The sequence below is a fragment of the Rhinolophus ferrumequinum genome, chromosome 26 (genome assembly GCF_004115265.2).
Source record: "Rhinolophus ferrumequinum isolate MPI-CBG mRhiFer1 chromosome 26, mRhiFer1_v1.p, whole genome shotgun sequence".
NCBI lineage: Eukaryota > Metazoa > Chordata > Mammalia > Chiroptera > Rhinolophidae > Rhinolophus > Rhinolophus ferrumequinum.
In genome coordinates this window covers 9,887,845-9,909,178 of record NC_046309.1, presented here as the reverse complement: position 1 = coordinate 9,909,178, position 21,334 = coordinate 9,887,845, and the positions used below count along the sequence as shown (strand labels likewise).

General features: G+C 52.6%; 1 protein-coding gene across 1 annotated transcript; it reads left to right on the top strand.

Moving 5' to 3' along the window:
- Nucleotides 1–781: 781 nt before the first annotated feature.
- Nucleotides 782–18,097, top strand: CLEC2L (C-type lectin domain family 2 member L). Its single transcript, XM_033099292.1, has 6 exons — nt 782–971; nt 8,382–8,456; nt 10,823–10,989; nt 11,860–11,960; nt 13,632–13,744; nt 16,039–18,097. The coding sequence occupies exons 1-5, from the start codon at nt 782–784 to the stop codon at nt 13,741–13,743; spliced, it is 645 nt and encodes a 214-aa protein (XP_032955183.1). The 3' UTR covers nt 13,744; nt 16,039–18,097.
- The last annotated feature ends 3,237 nt before the right edge of the window (nt 18,098–21,334 follow it).

Here is a 21,334-nt window from a genome sequence, read left to right as displayed (position 1 = left end):
GCTTGTAAAGACTGAAGGAAAGAGCTCTGGCCTGGGAGTCAGAAAACCTGCCATCCACACACTTGACGATGCCACCTTCAAAAGTGCCCTTGACCTCTGAAATTCCAATTCTCCGCCTCAACTGAGGATGCTGTCAGCTGATATATGTAAAAGTCCCTGGCGCTTAGGGATGCTCAATGTTAATTGAATTTGAAATGTTGCTCCACGTATCCCCTCGGACCCGTGCTCACCGAGTCTGTCCTTTCCCCCTCATCTGCCAAGAGTCTGGGCCAAGTCACAGCTCCCACCCCTCTGCCCAGAGGAAAGCCCCTCATCTTCCTGAGCTTCGCGGCATCGTCCCCGTAAACTTTCCCCCGCTATTAACAGAGGTCGAGTAGGCGGCTGGCAGGTGGAGCTGGTTTAGAAGCCAGGTGTCCTGGCTCCAGGATCCGCGCTCCTCGCTCTGCGGCATCTGGCCTCCCGCCGAGGATCGGTGGCCGGCGGGGGCCGGGGACCGTGGGGGTGTCCTTGCTGCTCGGCGCCTCCCCCCTCCCTGCTGCCCCCCCTCCCCCACGCCCGCGCGCCGGCCCCGCTCCTCCCGGTTTCTTCCGGCGCCGGGCTCGGCGCGGAGGCTGCTGCGCGGCAGGGCAGGCGCGACCCGGCGCGGCGGGTCAGCGGCGGGAGCCGGGCTCAGCCCCGGCGTGCGCCATCCTGAGGCCGGCCTGGGGGGCCCCCAGGGCGCCCGGAGCGCCGAGTGCGCGTGGAGCTGGGCCCCGCACCCGGGCGCGTTGGAGCCCCGGGCATGGAGCCGGCCCGGCAGCCCCCCGCGCGGGCCCGCCCGCCGCCGCCGCCCGCCGCCCGGCCCGCGCCCGCCCCTGCCGCGCCCAGGCCGCGCTCGCCCGCAGAGGCGGAGGCGCGCGGCCCCGAGGGGCAGCTGCGGCGGTCGGGCTCCGGCTACGAAGGCAGCACCAGCTGGAAGGCGGCCTTGGAGGGTAAGAGCTGAGCGGCCCTCCGTCCCCTGGCTTGGGGACCCGGGAAGGCGGGTGAGAATCACCTTGGCGGGTCTCCCGGAGGGGAGGGCGGGGAGCGCGACTCTGGAACGCGGAGGATTGATTTCAGGGCAATTAGATGCCATCCTGGGGGTGTGGGGACCACCTATAGTTACAGCCTTGACTCTATCTCTGCAGCTAACTCACTCTTTGACCTTGGGAGCAGGTTTCATGCTCTGAGTCTCAGCTTCCTCATGAGTAAAGGGGGACAGTTACTGTCAGGGGCTCAGTTACTGCCCACTAGGTGACCTAGTGGGCATGTTGAGGGGACGGCTTGACTCTGTAGCACTGGAGACACTTTGGGCAAAGTGACAAAAGCTCTAGACCCCAGAGAAGGGTCCGGTGCTGTGTGACAAGGGAGTTGGGGGACACCTCGTCGTGATGGGGCCAGGTAGGGAGGGGAGAGATGGAGAATATACGCAGGCTCTTCCGTGTAATTTCATGGGTCCCCCCGACCCCTTCCAGTCAGAGGGGTGACTCCTGGCTGACCAAGGAGGCAGTAAGCAAAGTGGAAAATAAATTTCAAGTTCACGAGTTCTTTTAGGAAACTTGTGTTGGCCACTGGTGGTGTGTGGTGTGGGACATGCTAGAGTTGGCAAGAGAGGGAGGGTCCTCTGGAGGCTCCTCGGTGCTCCTGACATCCCAATCCAAAGGCTGAGGACCTGGGTAGCGTTACCTAGGAAAGCCCAGAGTCTGGAGCACCCAACCCTTAGGGAGGAAGTACCAGAAAAGAAGGGCTTCCTGGGGTTGGTGATCTCTTAGGAGGTGTGGAGAGAAAGAGGTGAACTAGGCTCAAGCAATGACATGTTCAGGGACCAGATGGCTAGAGCCAGCCTGCCTGTCCCTTGGGAGGCACTGAACTTCAGAATCCCAGGATGGGAGGGAGAGGTGAGAAGAGATGAGTCTGAAGGGCCCAGACGGCGAATGGTCACCAAGGCCTTGCCAGAGAGTTTGGACTTAGAAGGAGCCATTGAGAGATTTAAAGCACAGAACGAGACCTTGGGTTTGCCCTGGGAAGAGTGCCGGTGGCCTAGCGGGGTTAGAGCAAGGCAATATCAGTGAGGTAGGTGGGGCAGTGCTCAGGGGAGGGATATGAGCAGTACGTGCCAGGGCCGGTGCCTTGCTGCGGAGGGAGAGGTGGGCGTTCGTCATGCCAGTGTCTGGCCCATCGGCTGCTGGCCAGGTGATGTGGATTGCCTGAGAAGGAGCTGTGCAGACTCTGGAGGGGAATCGGTGCCTGGGTGGTGATTGGGACGAAAGAGGCAAAGATGTGGGATCTTGGGGCAGAAGAGCCCAGGCCGAGGAGCCTCAGGCTGAGAAGAGTTGAGCTGAGTAAAGGTGGCCTCTCTCTGACACGTATCTCCAGACGCATTGTTGGAATTGCCTGTGACCTCCTGCCTCCATCCTGTCCAACTGATTCCTGGAAGTTGCTCTCTCCTATTGCCTGTATTTCTTCATTCGTTCATTTGTAAGATTTCAGCAAGGTCTGCCCTAATCTAACTCTAACCCCCAATGGTTTGGGCCACGTCAGGGTGGTGTGGCCTCTTTCAATGCCTCTGGAGTGCTAGTTTCTGTTCTCCCTCCAGCCCTGACCTTGGCTGGGCTGACCACCTGTGAGTGAGGCAGGAAGTGGCCCAGGGGCTGTCTTGGGACGCCAGGTCTTCTCTCTGCTGGGGAGTCTGGCCCACTCCCTGTTTAGTGCCTACCTGTGGTCGGCCTTGTCTTGGATATCCTGCTGGGGCTCCCTGCCTGGCCTGCCTCTGTGTCTCATGCCCCCTCTGGTCCTGCCTTCTCCAAATGTTCCACCGAAGATCAGCCCCACGCTTGATACCTGTGGTCCTTGGGGGCTCAGCATCTGGGCCCCATGGACTTCTTCCCCAGGTGTTTTAGGTTCTGGAATCTGCGTCCCTGTGAGGGGCCTCCCATCCCCTGAGAGTCTCCTGGGTGTTTGCTGGGCACCGCCATCTCCTGTCAGAAGGGCGGAGCTTGTAGAGCAGGACTGGTGCTCTCCAGGGTGCTGGTGTGTGGGCCCAGGGCCAGTCTTTGCACGCTCTCCCATATCCGTTTATTCTTCCTTTCCTTTCACAAACATTTATGGAGTGCCCACACTGCCCAGGCACAGCTCTGGGCACAGGGAACATCCCTGCCTTCGGACAAATCACAGGACAGGGGCGGAGGCAGCCTGCTGAGGGGCAGAGAGCATAGAGTGTGGAGTCAGGTGAACCCAAGCCAGACCCTCCCCCTGACCAGGTTTGTAAAACTTATTTGAGCCTCAGTTTCCTCATCTGCCAAGCTAGATAATCATTTCTCTCTCTCAGGGCTACACAGACCAAGGTGCTGGGGGTGGCTGTACACAGGTGACTCTTTTCCCCGGTGACGTAGACGTGGCCTCCTGCAGCCCTGATGGGGGAGCTCAGCTGAAATCCTTTGTCTGCTGCTCTGCCTACCTGGAGTGCAGTCCCCACCTCAAACGAGTTCATGTCATGAACCTAGTCCATGGACACTGAGAACACCCGTGATGGACGAGGGGTCTACCACATTTGGGGGCATGGGGACTTCGTTTAGACAAACACCTGTCTTGAGAGAAGCAAGAGATCTCTTGACTTGTCCAAGCTGAATACTCAGGGGACCTGTGCTCCTTTATTACCATGAGCTGAACATTTATCAAGCACCTACTATGTGCTGGAGGCTTTCACAACAGCTGTCTCCTTTAATCTTCACATCTGTTGTGGGGAGTTGGCAAGTGTTCTATCTATTTTATAGAGGAGGAAACTGACACTCAGAGAAGCCACGTGTTGTGCCCAAGGACGCATGTTGGTTGTTAACACATGAAACCCCGCTGGGTTTGCCACAGGGCCCTCTGACGTGGAAGCTCTTACACTGTCCTGAGCTAACCAAGGACATCGGGCTTGGTGGGGCTAATTGGAGAGACTCAAATTGCACTTCAGACGCAAGTTGCTCTCCTGCTCTTGCTCCTCAGACAATCCCCCCACCTCCAACTCAGACAATTTTTCCTCCTCACAGGTTAAGTGAAATGGAGAGCTTCTTAAATCATAAGGTTGGGAATAGGGCTCAGGTCATTAAGACTTTCCTTAGATGAGCAATTAGCTTTATAAATAGAAAGCCAGTCAGAGGTTCTCTTTATTAGGTCTTCTCGGTTAATATCTGTGGATATTAACCTTTCCTTCCACCCCCAGCCTTTGGGGAGAGGCTGGAAAAGGTGACCCGGAGCTCCTGCCAGGTTCTGGAAAGACTGGAGGTGTTTTGAGATGGGGATATTTCTGGCATTGGGGTGGGAGTAGGGCAAAGTGGCATGGGGGCATGGTGGTGCGGGCAGAGTGATTCTGCATATCTCAAGCTATAGATTTTTTTCCAGTGCTCACCAATTCTGAATTTTTAATGCGAAAGTTTCTTGATTAGGCATAAACCCACGACTTCCTGCTCAAAACCACACATATACATTTAGCAAAGCCTCTTAAAATTTAAAAATTACCCAACTCTACATTGGATAATTTTGAGCAATCAAGACTGTGCTCGCCAGGCTGTGGCCCTGACGACTTAGAGATATCCACTGTGGGTATGAGGGTGATGGGAGATGTGTCTGGGCTTGGGAGCCAGCTTTTTCCCAATTGTTCCTTCTAACATTAGGCTAAATCATATCCATTTATAAACATAATAAGAGCCTTGCCTAGAAGGAAGGATTGCTGAGTTAGACATTTGTTACGGCTTGAATTGTGTCCCTTCCAAAGAGATATGTTGAAGTCCTGACCCCCAGGACCTCAGAATATGACCTTATTTGGAAACATGGTCGTTGCAGATGTAATTAGTTAAGATGGGGCCATACTGGAGTAGGGTGGGCTCCTAATCCAACATGACTGGTGTCCTTCTAAGAAGATGGTCACATGAAGACCGAGGCTCACAACGAGAAGGCCATGTGACAGTGAAGGCAGAGATGGGAGTGATGCAGGTATCAGCCAAGGAACACCAAAGAGCGCCAGCAAAGCACCGGACGCTAAGGCGAGGCAAGGAAGGACTCCGTACAGGTTTCCGAGGGAGCCTGGCCCCACTGATACTTTGACCATGAGCTTCTGGCCTCCAGAACCGTGAGACAAGAAATGGCTAGTGTTTTAAGCCACCTCGTTTGTGGAACTTTGTTCCATCTACCCTAGGAAACTAGTACAACATTGTTTTGGATCGTCCAGCCCCACAGTCGTCCTATGGGAGGACAGACAGTGAACAGTGAGTCGGGCGTCCTAGAGTGTCCTCTCTCTGGCCACAGTGCAGCTGTCCCCATGCGAGGATGAAGAGGCTTCTCCGTTCCAGTGATGCTGGAGACGCAGGCACAGACCCCCTTTCCCCAGAGAGCAGGTGTCTGTCTGCCCAGGGGGCCCTTTCCAACAAACTCAGTTGACTTTGAGGCTGACCAAGGGCATTGCCATTCAGCGTAGCTAAGTCCCCTGTGTTTTCAGTGCCAGTGGGTATTCTGTTACATGCAAGGCTGTGGCTTAGCCCTAGTAGAGGAATTTGAAAGGGGAGTGGAGCACAGCTCTCACCCTATAGGAGCCCGTGGGCTCATCATCTTCGTCAGCAGCATGGCAACGCCTAACACTGACGGAGAGTTAACCATGCCAGACCCAGTTCTAGCTACTATACATTGAATTTCCATAAAATTCTAAGAGGCGGATACTACCAAGTACTTCATTCTAAAGAGGAGGAAAATGAAATAAAATAGAAGCTCAGTAACTAAGTCATTTGGAATGTGACAGAGCTGGGATGTGAACCCAGTTGAGAAGCTGTAAGACACTATGCTCTGATCCTCTGCACAGAGCCAGTATTCTAAGAGAGGATTGAGAGGTGTGAGCAGAGAAGAAGGGCAGGAGACATCCAGTGCACTTGCCACAGGCGGCCGTCATGCAGCTCAAGGGGGACCCACCTAACGACAGCTTGCCACTGAGGACAGCAGAGCAGCTGCAGGAAAAGCGAGGCCCTCGAGGCATGGGCGTGAAGATGGAGCTGAATACAGGAGGACTGGATCAACACTTCTTTAGCAAGGCTTTAGATCCCCAGATCCTCTTCCCATTCTGTACAACTTCTTCCCAGCCCTGAGGGTGAGTCTCCTGAGAGAGGGTCTCTAGACGCCAACACATCTGAGAGCAAGCAATTAAGGCGACATTTACATATGGAATGCCAACGATGGCCTCCCAGCACTCCTTCTGGCCCAGCCTACGCCTTCTAGGAGGGAAACCAGAAGAGCCTTCCCCAGGGCTGACCCACCCAAAAGGAAAACCCAAGGAGGTCCACATACAGAGAGCCCAGCTGGATCAATCTGCCGTGACCCTCCACAGTTAATAAACCTCTCCATGGTCTCAGAGACTCCAGTAAACGCTAGTCCTCCTGCCTTAATCATGACAAATAACCAAGGACCTCCAGACATCCAAGGAAAGTCCCTAACATAGAAGTTAGAGACCAAAACTAATGAACAGAAGAAAAGCAAGTTGGAGGAAACAGAGACTATACCAGGAGGAATAAACTTTCTGCGCCCCGCCCCCAATAAAACCCTATCAGTAATATTCCCCAAAGAGATGAGAGAAAGGATTGCATCATTAAAATAAGAACAGAATGCTTTAAGAGGAAGTCTTCAGTGCACAGCCACAACAAAGCCAAAAAAACTTTGGAAATTAAAAATAATCTCAGAAATGAAAAATTCAGCCAAAGGGCAGGAAAATAAAGTTGAAAAAAGTCTTCCAGGAAATAGAGCAAAATGGCAAAGGGACAGTAGTAGATAAGGGAGAGGGAAAGAGAGAGAGAGGGAAAAAAAAAAGAAAACTCAGAGGACCAATCTAAGAGGTTTAACATTTCCCAATCTTTTGTGAAGTACAATACAAATGAATTACTAGAAATATCATGCATGTGGAAGGTACAGCATGTTAAATTGCTATAAAAGTTTCTAGATACTTCCTCTCACTTCTGTTACTCACGTCATCATGGATGAGTAACAGTGGACAGACGAGCACTAGAGCTGCTGCTTTCATCTATGCTCATGCATAACTTTGCTTTTAAAAACGGACTTTTAAAAAAGGGAGTTCTCACTGCTAGGAAGGCTGTAATACAAATGGAAAACAGGAAACTGAAAAGTGTTGGTGAGGTGGTGGAGAAATTAGAACTTTTGTGTATTGACATTGCTGGTAGGATGTAAAATGGTGCAGCCCGTGTGGAAAACAGCATGGTGATCCCTCAAAGAGTTAAACATAGAATTAGAATATGATCCAGCAATCCCACTCCTAAGTATATGCTCAAAAGAACTGAAAACAGGGACTCCAGCAGATACTCAAATGTGTGAACATGTTCCAATGTTCACAGCAGTGTTATTCACACTAGCCAAAAGGTGGAAACAACCCACGTGTCCATCAACAGGTGAATGGATATATAAAATGTATATATTCATACAATGGCCTATCATTCAGCCAGAAAAAGGAATAAAATTCTGATATATGCTATGACATGGATGAACAAGTCAGACACCAAAGGACAAATACTGCGTTTTCACTTCTGTGAAATATGAGAAGAGGCAAATTCAGAGAGATGCAAAGTGTAATATTAGAGGTTGCCCGGATTGGGGGAAGGTGGGACTGGGCAGTTAATGTTTAACTGGAACAGAATTTCTGTTTGGGGTGATGAAAAAGTTTTGCAAACGAACAGTGGGGATGGTTGCACAATATCGTGAATGTACTTAACGCCACTAATTGTACATTTGAACATGGTTAAAATGGCAATTTTTATGTTATGTATATTTTACCACAATAAAAAGACCATTAAAAGACCCTATGTCTAAAGTCTAACATGATTCTTTCATTACATGTAGAATAAAAACTTTAAATGGTAACAAGGAAATACAAAAAGGGAGCAGCCAGGAGATCAGGAAAGGTTTTGGTAAGAGAATGATGGATGGTGTAGGGGTGGGTGGGATTTCAAGAGGTAGCAGTGGAGGTCAGAACACTGGGGATAAAGACCCAGCTGCAGGGCTGGGAGGATGGACTGCATTATTTCAAGGAGTCTGTGTGGCTGAAACCAGGGCCCAGGTAGAGAAGCGGCAGGAGATGAGAGGCTGGGAAGCTCTGATGGCCACAGAAGGAGTTCGAGTGCAAAGCCCTGGAGGGAGGGTTATCAAGCTGGGAATCACAGACTCAGGACTGTGCTCTGGAATAGTGACTCCCAGTCCTCAGTACCTGGAGGGCTTGTGGCTGGTCCCTATCCCCAGAGTTTCTCGATATTAGGACGTGGGCCTGGCTGTGGGGACTGGTGGTGGGTGGGGGAGTGAGTGGCCAGCAATCGAACCCTTTCTTTTCTCCTCAGACACCACCACCCGTCTCCTGCTGGGAGCCATCGCCATCCTTCTGTTCGCCATCCTGGTGGTGATGAGCATCTTGGGTGAGCATGGATGTCGGAGCACGTATGCAATTCTGTGTATATCACCTTGTCAAAAGCACGTCTATTTAGGTCAAGGAAAGTTCCAGATGTATCGTGAATTCTGTGGGAGACAAAGTAAATAGAAATCCGAGTATTAGTTCTAGAGGAGATTTTAGTCTGTAATAATTTATTCACACATCGACTCCACAGGTCCCTTTTACTTGAATGTAAATGCCACAAGAACTCAGAACCGACTGGGGTGGGTTAGACAGGCAATGCTTATGCTTCTCGGAGGAGATGAGTTTGGGATAAGATCACATTCATTCATTCAACAAACATTTCTTGAGCCGTGCAGTGGTTCGGTAGGCCCTGGGCTAAGGGCTAGGGATTTAAAAAAGGATGAGGCTGACATGTCAGGTATAGAGCTGTTACTGCCGGGGGCTTCCATGATGAGGAAACGTGTGCCAAACCCTGAAGAATGAATACGGGTTTCCAGGAGACCAGGAGGTAGAGGGAACAGAACAATCCAAGGGGAGGCACCTGAGCAGCACCGAGTGGTGTGTGGGACGGAAAGGGCAGAGGAATGAAAGCGGAGGACACGGTCACTAAGGGCAGCGAGGCTAGATGACCAAGGAATTCGGCTGTTTTAAATGCATTCAAGTCAAAGGATGTCATGGGTTTTGAAGGGTTTGCAAAGTGATTTCTGTGCCTCTGTCTTTAATCTTTGAGAAGTGCCGCAGGACCAGAGGTGGGCACCTCAAAATGGGTGAAAAGTCCAGTGACATTATCAGTCCCTATTACATCCTCACGTACAAGGTGTGCACGATAAGCAGGGCGTTTGTAAGTGTTTAGAAAAGAATCTGGTGACCACTGGCGCCAGCTTGGGTTCACCTAGAATAATGCCTACAAATGAAATTGGTTTCCTTTTGTCTTTTGCTGGGTTGGGAGGTCAGTGCCATGTGTAATCGCAGCATAATGTGATATCAGTAAAGCATCACAGAGTCTCCTCAGAGATCCTTGTGGAAAAGCAGTTGGAATGTGGCCACACCATGGTCAGTACTCCCAAGTGGACCTGTAGCTCACCAAGCGGATACGCAGAGTCCGCTGATTCGCCGGTGTCAGTGTGGCCGGAGGTCCCGAGGGGCTGGAGTGCCGTGGGCCTCTTCTCGGCTCTGTCCTGGTCTACATTTAATCAATCACTGGTATGAAAACAAACACAAACGATGCTCATAGAATGTGTAAAATATACGATCCAAAGAGGGATGTTTAATATGACAGGTGAAAAAAAATCAAGATTAAAATGTATCTTTAAAAACACAAATGAGCCAACGTGAGTGAGATAAATGTGGAAGAAAGAAATATAAGATCCTTCATTTGGTTATAAAAAAGCGATTTACGCCATGTTCGGGCCACTGGGGAGACCCGACTTGGAAACAGATCACATGAAAACAATCGCAGAGTATGGTTTATTTCGTTTGGGCAACGAGGCCCTTTGAGAAGCTGTTGGAAGCTCTGGGCTTCCTTCCCAGAAAAGTGCACGTGTGCACAAACCCCCAGATTCTCCGCTCGGAAGCGGTCTGCAGGCGGGAAAGTAGTGGTGCGTGATCCCTTGCTGCTGGTGGTGGGGCCACTTCTGTTGTTCCCTGTCTGTTCTGGTGGCAGCGTTTTAGTGGCAATGGGGGCAGCCTGCAGTGAGCCAGGCAGGATGGAGAAGGGTCTGGAGCGCAAACCCTGCTAGGAATTGCAGAGGAGACGGTGTCTGATTAAGCCTGGAGGAGGTGAGGCTGGTGTCCTTCTAAAAGTCGGCACTAGATGGCAGAGTGGGTTTGCCCTGGGTCACACTGTCACAGGAAGGCAGATTGGAACTCAGAACTGCCTTGTTAGCTAATGAGGGCGAGGCCAGTGAGAGCCGGCCCACCGAGCCTCTAAGTGGTTCCCACCCTGGCTGGAGGGGGAGGACCAGTGGCCTCTAGGGTCCACCCAGGTCGGAGTTTCTGGGGTTCCATGCTCTGAAGAGTTCAGAGAGAGAGAGAGAGAGAGAGAGAGAGAGAGAGAGAGAGAGAGAGAGAGAGAGAGAGAGAGAGGAGGTCTTACCAAGGGGCTAACCTGCTGTCTCAGCCCCTCGTGGTGGAGTTCTGGCCAGTCCCCCAAATTCCTCTTCCTTATGCCTTAGCCACCACCCTTCTTCCTGCCAGGCCCTGTGAGAGGTGCCACCTGAGAAGGCGTCCTCATGAGTCAGGTCAGTGAAGGGCACCAAAGTTGAGGCAGGTGGAGGGACCTGCAGGGAGCAGAGGTGGGTTCTTCGGGAGCCAGGTGGGGCCAGGCAGGGCCAGGGTGGGGGGGCAGGAGCGCTGTTGGATGCTGAGCCCCCTCTCTCTTCCCTGCAGCTTCCAAGGGCTGTATCAAGTGTGAAGCGCCCTGCCCAGAGGACTGGCTGCTCTATGGAAGAAAATGCTACTTCTTCTCTGAGGAACCGAGAGACTGGAACACGGGCAGACAGTACTGCCACACCCACGAGGCCGCGCTGGCTGTGGTTCAGAGCCAGAAGGAGCTGGTGAGTGCCAGGGGACGGGGAACCTTCGGGAGGTATCGCCCCTGTGACGTGTCTCCAGAGCACACCCAGCCACCGCACAGCCCGCCGTGTGCACATGGGCCCCTCAGTGTCTGAGCAGGTTCACGGTGGCCTTCGTTTTCACCTGCTTTTGTCAAGGCCAACGAGGTCATTCCAGGCCGGTTTGCTGAGCTCAACTCAGTATTGTAACATGTAAGGATTGCGCATTGCAAATGCACCTGTGAAATAGAAAAACACACCGGCCTCTCCTATTGGGCCATAGCAGGACACGAGCTCTCATGGAACACCCCAGAGTTTTACCCGTAGAAATGTGAAAGAAACACAATCAGTGAGTCTATTGGCCCTTCTGGATTTGGAGGGTAACAGTGGTGTGGCACTCCAAGATAGCACGTAATCTAAAACTCACTTCTGTTTGTCTCCGATACCAGTATAATGGCCCCTTGCTGCAGAGGAAGCCCCAGAAGTAGGCAGGTAGAAGGACAGCCAAGCTGAGTATGGAGATTTGTCCCAGGTAACCCAGCAAGTGGGCGGTCTCAGCTTCCTGCAAATTAGGAATGCTGTCACCCTGGGCCCTGAGCCAGAGGGACAAACCCTGTTCCAGGCTTCCTGGCCCGGTGGGCAGGCTCCCAGAGCCAGGTCCCTTGGAGGCCGCTGCAGGTAACTGCTGGGTGGTGAGTGTGAGCGCAGGGCTCTGTAACCCCAGTGCCTCACTTTTGGGGTACACTGAGGCACCTTTCCTCTTGGCATCTGTACATGTTGGCAGTCAGTTTTCAAGCTGAGGTTAGTCTCGGGAAGTGTGAGCATCCAGGAGACTGCATCTGACTCTGAGCTTTCCCTCTTTCCTTGGTGCAGGAATTTATGTTCAAGTTCACGCGGAGGGAACCCTGGATTGGCCTGCGCAGAGTGGGGGATGAATTCCACTGGGTCAATGGGGACCCGTTTGAGCCAGACACGTGAGCTGCGGCTTCATCTTCTGGCCACCGAGCTTAGACCGGGCAGGGCCCAGCCCCCCTGACACCTCCCAAGGGAGAACCACTTGGTTTTGTGCTAACTAGAGTCTGTGCCTTGCACGTCCCTCTATGTTGGCGAGAACTTAGCCACATGACTACACCTGGCTGCCAGGGAGCGTGGGAGGCGGGGCCTCTATTCTGGGCAGCCATGTGCCACCTAAACGCTGTTACTGGGGAAGAAAGGGGATCTGAGTCCCGGGCCCCACGAGCGTTCTCTTAGAGAAAACAGCTCTGAGGGAGCTAGGGCTGTGTGCAGTGGTGGTGTTATTTGTGGCCCACGTGGTGTGGAAGTGAGCGTGCGAGGGGGGTGGCAGGTGTGTGAGGCCAAGGCTGGTTTGTGGTGTGGGCGATGGTGGCAGCTGTCATGGGTGCGGGTGTATGGCTGTGGCAGGGGGGCTGCTGATAGTGTGTGGGGAGCAGTCTAGGTTAGGGAAATGCAGGGATTAGGGGAATAAGAGCCTCGGCTTCCGGTCCAAACCCTGCAGCTGGAGGAATAGGCCCCGAGGAGCCAGGTGGGGGCGTAGCTGCTGACCTGATGATGACACGTGAGTGTCCTCCCCCAGGTCCCCACGATCCGAGCCCTCCACCATGGCCAGAAGCTGGTGATCAGCTGCTTTCCCGGCCGACTTAGGGCGAGTGGCCCCCCTGACAAGCGCTTCCCCTTCTCCTGCACTCTTCGTATTTCCACCTCTCTGTGTCCTCGTTGCCTCTTCCTTGTTTTCTCTTTCTCTTTCCTGCCCAGATCTGTTCTTAGCGCTGCTGAGGTCTTGCTCTTGCTGCCTTCTTTTTTCCCCTTCCAGAAGCTTCCTACTCCCAGAACCAGGGAGAGCCCTGGAGGCTGAGGTCTGCACAGTGCCAAGCACCTGGCAACCAAGGGCCTCCGGTCACGTTTCCCTGACTCTGAGAGGTCCTGCTCGCCCCCCACTCCCTCTTGGGGTCATTCTGACGTCCTCTCTTGTGAGGGCCCAGCTCCGGCCTTGGCCGGGGTCTCAGATCAGGGTAAACAAATGAGGTGAAGAAGAAACCTTGGGACGTGAAAGGGATGATTTCAGGCAGGGAGAGCCTCCCACCCCCAGGTCCACGAATGATGTCAGTGGTTTCCCGGGCAACACAATGCCGGGTGTTAAACATTGGGGTTATTTGGGTCCACCCCTAACCTGCCAGTTGATTTAATTCTGCTCCTCTCTACTGAGCTCTTCCTGTGCTACGCTGTGCCATAGGGGAGCCCGCTGTCCAGGAGCTGACCGTCTGGGGCTGCTGGGGACAGACAGACACAGGCCCCTGGGAGGCTGTGATGTGGTGCCCCCCGGAGCAGGCAGGCTGCTGGGGGAGGCAGGGTGGGCAGAGGGGGATCCTCAGTGACTGCTGCTCAGGGACGAGCGAGCTGACCCTGGGAGGTTGTGGGAGCAGATGCAGAAGGGCAGTGTGCCCAGGAAACTGGGGCATCGGCAGGGTGGCTGGGGCCGTGGTGCACAGAGTAGGGAGACAATGCAGTCCCTGCTAGAAAGGTCTTGGGCTGAATGCTCTGGGAGGTGACTGTAGAGAGAGGGGCAGACACCACAGGGCCCGGTGGTGGATGGGCTGTGTGCCAGGTCTCTTCTCTCCCGGCCACAGATTCCCCGTCGCGGGCCTGGGGGAGTGTGTCTTCGTGGAGCCCACAAGGCTGGTGTCGACGGAGTGTCTGATGACCCGGCCCTGGGTGTGCAGCAAGATGGCCTACACATGAGGTGGGTCAGGCCAGTGGCGCCCTGCAGCGCGGCCAGACCTGCTGCCCTAGTCTCCTCCGCGAGGCGAAGCAGAGAGGAAGGTGGCCTCCGCCCCGGCCCCCTGCAAGGCCCATGGGCCCTGGGTCCTGGTCTCCTTGGCCCCAGGCAGGTCCTGTGGCTCAGCAATGCCACATGCTTAGTAGTGTAGGCACCTGGCCCCCAGCACGCGCACACACGCACGCAAGCGCGCAGTCCCCTAGTGCTGACCGAGCGTCACTGTCCACACACACACAGCACCTCCCCGCAGCCTCCAAGCCATTTCTCTCCTGGTTCCTGGGGAGGCAGGGAGGGCAGGCTTCCTCTCACCTGGGTCCCCCTTCCTGTCCCCCGTGGTCTGCCTGGGGAGGAAATGGGGGCTGGCAGTTCCCCTGGGCCTGGGGAGGCTCTGCATGCCCCCTCCTCCAACACACACACACTTGGAGCCCCAGAGCAAGCTGCTGGGGGGGGGCCTCCCCAACCTCTTCCTGGTGCCCCTGGCCGGGTGAGATGTGGGCGGCCTGCCTGGTAGCTGCCTGTGTGAATTTGGGTCCTGGCCCACTTTCAGAAAATAGCTCAGGGAAAGCAGGTGCAGCTCTGCTCTGCTCAGATCTTTTGTCAGCTTTCAGACAAAGCCATCAACTTGGTTTGGTTGACCTTTTCGCATGCTTTCCAGATTTTTAGCAAAATATGGGTACTTTGTGGTTTTGTATTTTGTTTTTATTGGGAAGTGAGTGGGGAACCTGGGTGGACAGTAAGTTAAGGGAGCTCAGTGTGGTGGTGGGGGGGCCTGTGGGGGTGGCAGGAAGCCCCCCACCCTCCCAGCCCCTGCGGGATGCACGTTGAGGGGCTGAGGGTTGAGGAAGTGGATAGCTGCTGCTGCTACGTGGGGGTCGTGTCACCTCATTTAATTCTAACAGAAGTGCCCCAAGGCAGGTGATGCTCCACAGGGGACAAAACTTGACCTTGGCAGGGTCCCAAGGTCAGAAGAAGCAATTGAGCTGTGCTCTGGGGGTTCAGAGGGGAGGGACCAGCGACAAGGTGGGCTGGGAAGGAGCTGCGTGAAAGGACAGGGCCCCGAGAACCCGTCTTACTTCTCATTCGATTCTCCAAAGCGTGTTGCCTGAAGCTTTTGAGACACATTGGCAAGTAAGCTCCCCTAACCTTGGGTTTGTCCTGGGGCCAGACAACAATTCTCATCAGTTTAGTAAAGCTAGAGGAAACCTGACTCAGGGTCATCAGTGTTGTAAGAGTTTTCCCATCTTGTTCTTACCGAGGAAAGGAGCACAAAACTAAAACAAAACGCTGGCACGCCAGGCTTCAGAAACACAGAAAATCCTTCCCAAGGTTATAAACCAGCCGAGCGCCCCCACCCTCCCACGTGGTCAGAGCGAGGCCAGGTTTGCGGTGCTCGCGGGGCTGCGGGGCCCGGCGCTGTGCTCTCCGGCGGCCACACGGGGGAAGCACTGAGCACGCTTAGCTCCAGCGAGCGCTGCTGCTCCCTGGGCGCGTTCGAACCCAAACTCCAGCGCCGTCCTCGGTATAACCTCTGGAGCGGGCAGGGGGTCTTTGGAAGGCGGGGGCACGCACACCCGGCCCCCTTCATGTGTCTTTTGTGAAGATGGAGGGTGCCGGGAGGGCTTTTTCAGGAAGACTCACTAGGGTGGTAGCTGTTCCGCTGCGGTGCTAGGGTTAACTAGTGTTTGCTGAGTGCATGTCCCACAACCCTGCAAAGTCTGCATCATCGGCTTGTTTTTCCCCCAAAGGCTTTTATTTTATTTTATTTTATTTTTTATTAAATTTATTGGGATGACAATGGTTAGTGAAATTACATAGGTTTGAAGTGTACATTTCCATAATATATCATCTGCAAATCACATTGTGTGCTTACCACCCAGAGTCAGTTCTTCCATCACCATATATTTCTCATCTGTTTGTGTTTACAGATGAGGAAACAGGCTCAGAGAAGTTAAGGGACTTGCTCCATATTACACAGCTCGGAGGTGGGGGAGGCAGTATTTGAACGCAGACCCACACCCACAGGGCTTTTGGGAAGCCAGTGTGTGGTCACGGTGTGTCCCCCACCCAGCCACCCAGCTCTAAGGCCAGCTCAGAGGGGGGGTGCCGGTGATGGAGTAGGGGCCACCCTGGGAAGAACGTCCACGTGCCTGCAGGCCATTCTTTTTCTGGACACTTTTATCTTCTTAATGTGATTTCCGTATGAATTGCCATTAGAGACTGGGTAACGCAAACAATGACTTCTGTCCTCTACCCTCCAGGGCCCCGCTGGAGCCTCCCTGGGACACCTTCCAGGACAGCAGCAGCCCTCAGTGCCACTCCCTTTCCCCAGCACCTCCAGCACTTAAGACTGAGCCTCTCCTGTGGCCCATCTGTTGCCTCGCCATCGATGACTTGTCTCTTCATGTCGTCAGACTGCTCCTGTCATCAGATTATAAACCCTGGAGAGCAAGTACTGTGTGTTGTTGGTCTCGGAGTGGCACACATAGCGTGTGCTGCCTGTGGTACCCGCCAGTAAGATAGCCCACAGCATCCTTAACTGTTTGCCAGTTAACGGTGGGAGACAGCAGTGGCCGCCATAGTCAGATTTGTCCTTTGGGCTTCGGTGGGCATGGCATGATTTCAGAGGCACAGCAAAGATGAACTCTATAATTTGTTTTGCTTCCATTAAATGAGCTCACAGCCTTCCCTAAAGCATGCACATACATCCTGGGTGGGCTCAGTAAGGGTGGTCTGGAAGTATGGGGTGGGGGTAGGGGGGAGGGAGAGTAGTCTAGCCTCCAAAATGTCCTTTGCATCGTACGTGGATTCCAGTGGGTGAGGAGATGGTGTGAGTGGGAACCAGGCTCAGGGAGGGTGATGGGGCTGGCTGCTGAAGGTTCCTGGGATCCCCAGGATGTCATGCTAGTATCACTGTGCTGTTCCTCGAAAGACAAGACCTGGTTTTCAAAAATGCCCACTATTTGCTGAGTACTTACAGCAGGAGGGATGGAGGTGGGGGAGGTAACTGCCTCTTTCCTCTTGGTCTGTAGCCAGACTGGGAGTGGGGGCATCCAGGAAGCCTCTTGCCATGCTCACCTCTCTGCCAAAGCAGCCTGGAGTGGATACACGAGGCCTGGCTCTGAAGACTAGTTGGGCACTAGCTCTATCAACGAGCAGTTGTATAGCTCAGGCCACTGTGCTAAACCTCTCTGACCCCAGGCTTCACGTCTATAAAGTAGAAATCAGGCCTGCCCTGCCGACTTCACAGGGTTTTGAGAACTGTAGATGTTAGAATTTCAGGACTATCAGGGGTTAGAAATGATCCACCCCATTCTCACTATCCGCGAGGCCCAGAGAGGTTAAGTAACATGTCCAAGGTCACACAGCATGTGGCAGAACTAGTCAGGTCTCGTGGCTCTTATTTCCTGTTTATACTCTTATTATTGCATGGATCATGCTTTGTTAATTTGTTTACTTGTTTGCCATCCATGCAGAAATGTAAGCTCCTAGAGGGTAGGGATTCACTTGTACACTTTTTTGTTTCTCTAGCGCCTGGTACATACACAAGGTGCTCAATAAATGTGTGTTGAACTTAATTGATCTTGACTCCTAGTTCAAGTGCTCTTGCCTCTACACCACACTTCTTTGATCCCGGAACTCTGCACTTCCAGTTCAGCTGCCCACTACCTATGAAAACGTTCAGATGTTTTAGAGGAAGAGAGAAGAAAGATGCTCGGCTGCCCTGCAACATCCAGGAGTGTCCTGTAATCTAGAGCACGGGATCCATTTGAGCAAATACAGACACATATGTCTAAGACAGAATTGGAATGACAATAACAATTAACACTACTAATTGAGAGCTTATCAGGGCCACTGTGTTAAGCATTTCTTACTTAGCCCGGCCCATAGTAGGTGCTTAATAAAAGTTTATCTTCTCAGAGGCTTCATTTCTCACATAGTGCACTGCTGATTCAGACAACGCTCCAGGAAAGCTGTCTGCCGCATCTTGACTTAGTGTTTCAAAATGTTTCGGTCCTATGAAACCTCCAACTTGACCAATCACGACTGGGGGGAGGGCAAACACGGAGAAATGTGCACCGGTTCTTCCATGCTTCTACCTGGAAAGGACTCGTGTCACTTTTCCTTGGTTTAAAGCAAGACAGCTAACGTCAGACGAACCAGGAAATACAATCCTTCCATGTGCGGGAAGGAAACTGAAAAACTCTTGGTGCGTGGCAGGCCTGCTCCACCACATTCCCTACAACACGTCCTATGTGAACCTCTCCATTCAGATCCTGGAAGGAGCAGAGCCGTTCACCGTCACTGACCTGCATTAATCTGTGGTGTGACCCAGGAAGAGAGCCTTACTTTGTTAAACCTCTGAAATGTGGGCGTTGTTCCAGATGTTAGCATACTGTAATACCCTACTCAGCCTACATTATAGTTAAAGAACCCTAAAATTTCAGTGGCTCAAATATAATAGACTTATTTCTTACTGTTTTGTGGTTTTTGTCCAGTGTGGTTTTATTAGGAGACCAGGAAGCCATTCAGTGACCTGGGCTTCTGGTGGCCCACCATTCTCTAGGCCCTCAGAGTCCTGTCATCGGATTTTCCACGTCTGGCCAGAAATCCAGGGAAGAGAGTGTGGATAAATGTGTGAGAGTTTTCTTAGGGTCCATCTCTGGCCATATTTATCTGCAAAGAAAACTAGGAAATATAATCTAGAAATGTCTTTGGGGAATATCCAGCCAGTCTTTGCCACGGGTAGTATTATCCCCATTTTACTGCTGAGAAAACTGAAGCTTGAGAGGTGAGGTTAAGCGGTATCCCAGCTTTATGGGTGACTTCATAAGCCATGCTTGCAATTACCCTGCCACCAATACTGCCTCCTCCCCTAATACCTGTAATACCTGCCTGGCCCTCGCCTCAGAAAGACTTCCTGCATCTCCTTTGCCTTCTGCCTCGGGCCTTTTATCTATGCCTCCCTGGCCCCTTCTGTGCTATCATCTATCCATCTATCTATCGGAATTTGTTCTTCCAAGTTAGCCCTCGCCTCCCCTCGCCTCCCCTCGCCTCCCCTCGCCCGTTTTGGGAGATGAGAGGCAATATACGAAAAAGAAAGGTTTGCAGACCTTGACGATGACGATGATTTCAATCCTCCAAAGGAGGGTGGGAGGAAGGGTGGGACTCGGCAGCCGGCCGGCAGCTGCCACGCTAGCCCAGTGGGCCAGCAGCGTGGCGCAGGGGGCCAACGCGGCCACCGGCCGCTCAGAACAGCAAGCACATGAGAACAAACAGCCAGCACAGCACGGGCAGCGCAGGGCGGGAGCGCACGGCAGCCACACACAACACGGCGGCACTTGGCCGCTGACTGCCGGCCACTCACTCTGGCTCCCGGCTGGCCGGGGAGCTGTCGTTCACAGCCTTAGCTGTAGAGGGCACGGCTCGCTGGGCCCATGTGGGAATCGAACCCGAGACCTCGGATCTCGGCCTTAGGAGCACGGCACTCCAACCACCTGAGCCACCAGGCCGGCCCGGCAGGTTCCTGCTTTTATACTCACTTAGTGTTTGCTTACAGATTCTAGGGAAGAGTTAGAAACACATAAATCCGGGGGTTCTCTGCGTTTATACTCAGTGTTTGCTTAAGCTAAGGGACTCTAGGGAAGAGTTAGAGAACATGTAAGTCAGGCTCTCACGAAAAATGTATATGTGGCTGTTTGGCCTGTGTGGGAATCGAACCTGAGACCTCAGACCTCGGCCTTAGTAGCAAAGCACACCAACCGCCTGCACCACCGGGCCCACCTGGTGGTTTTCTGCTTTTATACTCACTTAGTGTTTGCTTAGAGATTCTAGGGACGAGTTAGAAACACATAAATCCAGGCGTTCTCTGCTTTTAAAAACATATACCCGGCTGTTGGCCTGTGTGGGAACCGAACCTGAGACTTCACACCTCGGCCTTAGTAACACAGCACACCAACCGCCCGCACCACCGGGCCTGCCTGGCGGTTTTCTGCTTTTATACTCACTTAGTGTTTGCTTAAGCTTAGGGATTCTAGGGAAGAGTTAGAAAACATATAAGTCAGGCTCTCACGAAAAATGTATATGTGGCTGTTTGGCTTATATGGGAATCGAACCTGAGACCTCAGACCTCGGCCTTAGTAGCACAGCACACCAACCGCCTGCACCACCGGGCCCACCTGGTGGTTTTCTGCTTTTATACTCACTTAGTGTTTGCTTAGAGATTCTAGGGACGAGTTAGAAACACATAAATCCAGGCGTTCTCTGCTTTTAAAAACATATACCCGGCTGTTGGCCTGTGTGGGAACCGAACCTGAGACTTCACACCTCGGCCTTAGTAACACAGCACACCAACCGCCCGCACCACCGGGCCTGCCTGGCGGTTTTCTGCTTTTATACTCACTTAGTGTTTGCTTAAGCTTAGGGATTCTAGGGAAGAGTTAGAAAACATATAAGTCAGGCTCTCACGAAAAACCATACACCTGGCTGTTTGTATGGCCCAGGTAGGAACCGAACCCGAGACCTCAGCATTAGGAGCACGGTGCACCAACCACCTGAGCCACCAGGCCAGCCTAGCAGCTTCTTCCTTTTATACTCATTTAGTGTTTGCTTAAGCTTAGGGATTCTAGGGAAGAGTTAGAAAACACGTAAATCTAGGGGTTTTCTGCTTTTATACTCAGTGTTTGCTTAAGCTTAGGGATTCTAGGGAAGCGTTAGAAAACATGTGAGTCAGGCTCTCACAAAAACTGCACACCTGGCTGTTTGGAACTGGCTCCTGGGAATGACACCCCCCCACCCAGTCACATGCCCCCCAACACACCCCGCCACCCCCCACCCATGGGCGGAGTCCTGAGCTGGCCGCTGGGTGACAGCGCCATCTAATGGTTGGTTTGGTCCTCTTCTAGGGGCTCCTTGGCTCAGCGGGGAAATACCCGTAGTACCTGTTGCGGGGTCTAGAATTCACCTTCCTGTTCATCGTCAGTTTGAGTGAGCAAGGAAGACAATTTAAAATTAGTTATGACCACAGTATTGGGTATACTTGAAAGAACATATTGTCAGGAATATGTCCTTCCACTTTAGATTTAAATAACTTTCCAGAGACACTGGTGGCAAGACCCTTATACACAGCTGCATTGTGTTTCTATTGACGCACTCTTATCCCACTGGTGTATGGGGTCTGCTTTCCTCTCCATTTCTACAGGTTGTGATCCCCAGCAGTGCATTTCTAATTTTTTAAAAAAAAAGGTTATGACGGAAGAGTTTTGTCTCAATCTTTTGCATGGATTTTTAGTAACTTGAATTTTGGCTGAGTTGAATTAATCCCAAGTTCAAGAGTTGCCTGCACTTTTGGCTTTATTGCTATTATTACCTGAATTCTGGGAGACACGGAATTTGGAGAGTGGTAAGGTGGATTGTTTGGGCGATGAAAATGGGCCAAGCACATATCCAAATATTTGTTGGCCATCCGCTCTGTGCCTGGTATTGTAACAGATACCCTAGAAAGAGATGAGAGATAAATCCTTACCTGCGAGGATTTTGTAGTTTTGTGGGGAAGGA

Coding starts and splice junctions, on each gene's coding strand:
- CLEC2L (XM_033099292.1), top strand. CDS start 782: ATGGAGCCGGCCCGGCAGCCCCCCGCGCGGGCCCGCCCGCCGCCGCCG. Junction 10,990..11,859: donor TTCAGAGCCAGAAGGAGCTG/GTGAGTGCCAGG, acceptor TCCTTGGTGCAG/GAATTTATGTTCAAGTTCAC. Junction 11,961..13,631: donor GACCCGTTTGAGCCAGACAC/GTGAGCTGCGGC, acceptor TCCCGGCCACAG/ATTCCCCGTCGCGGGCCTGG.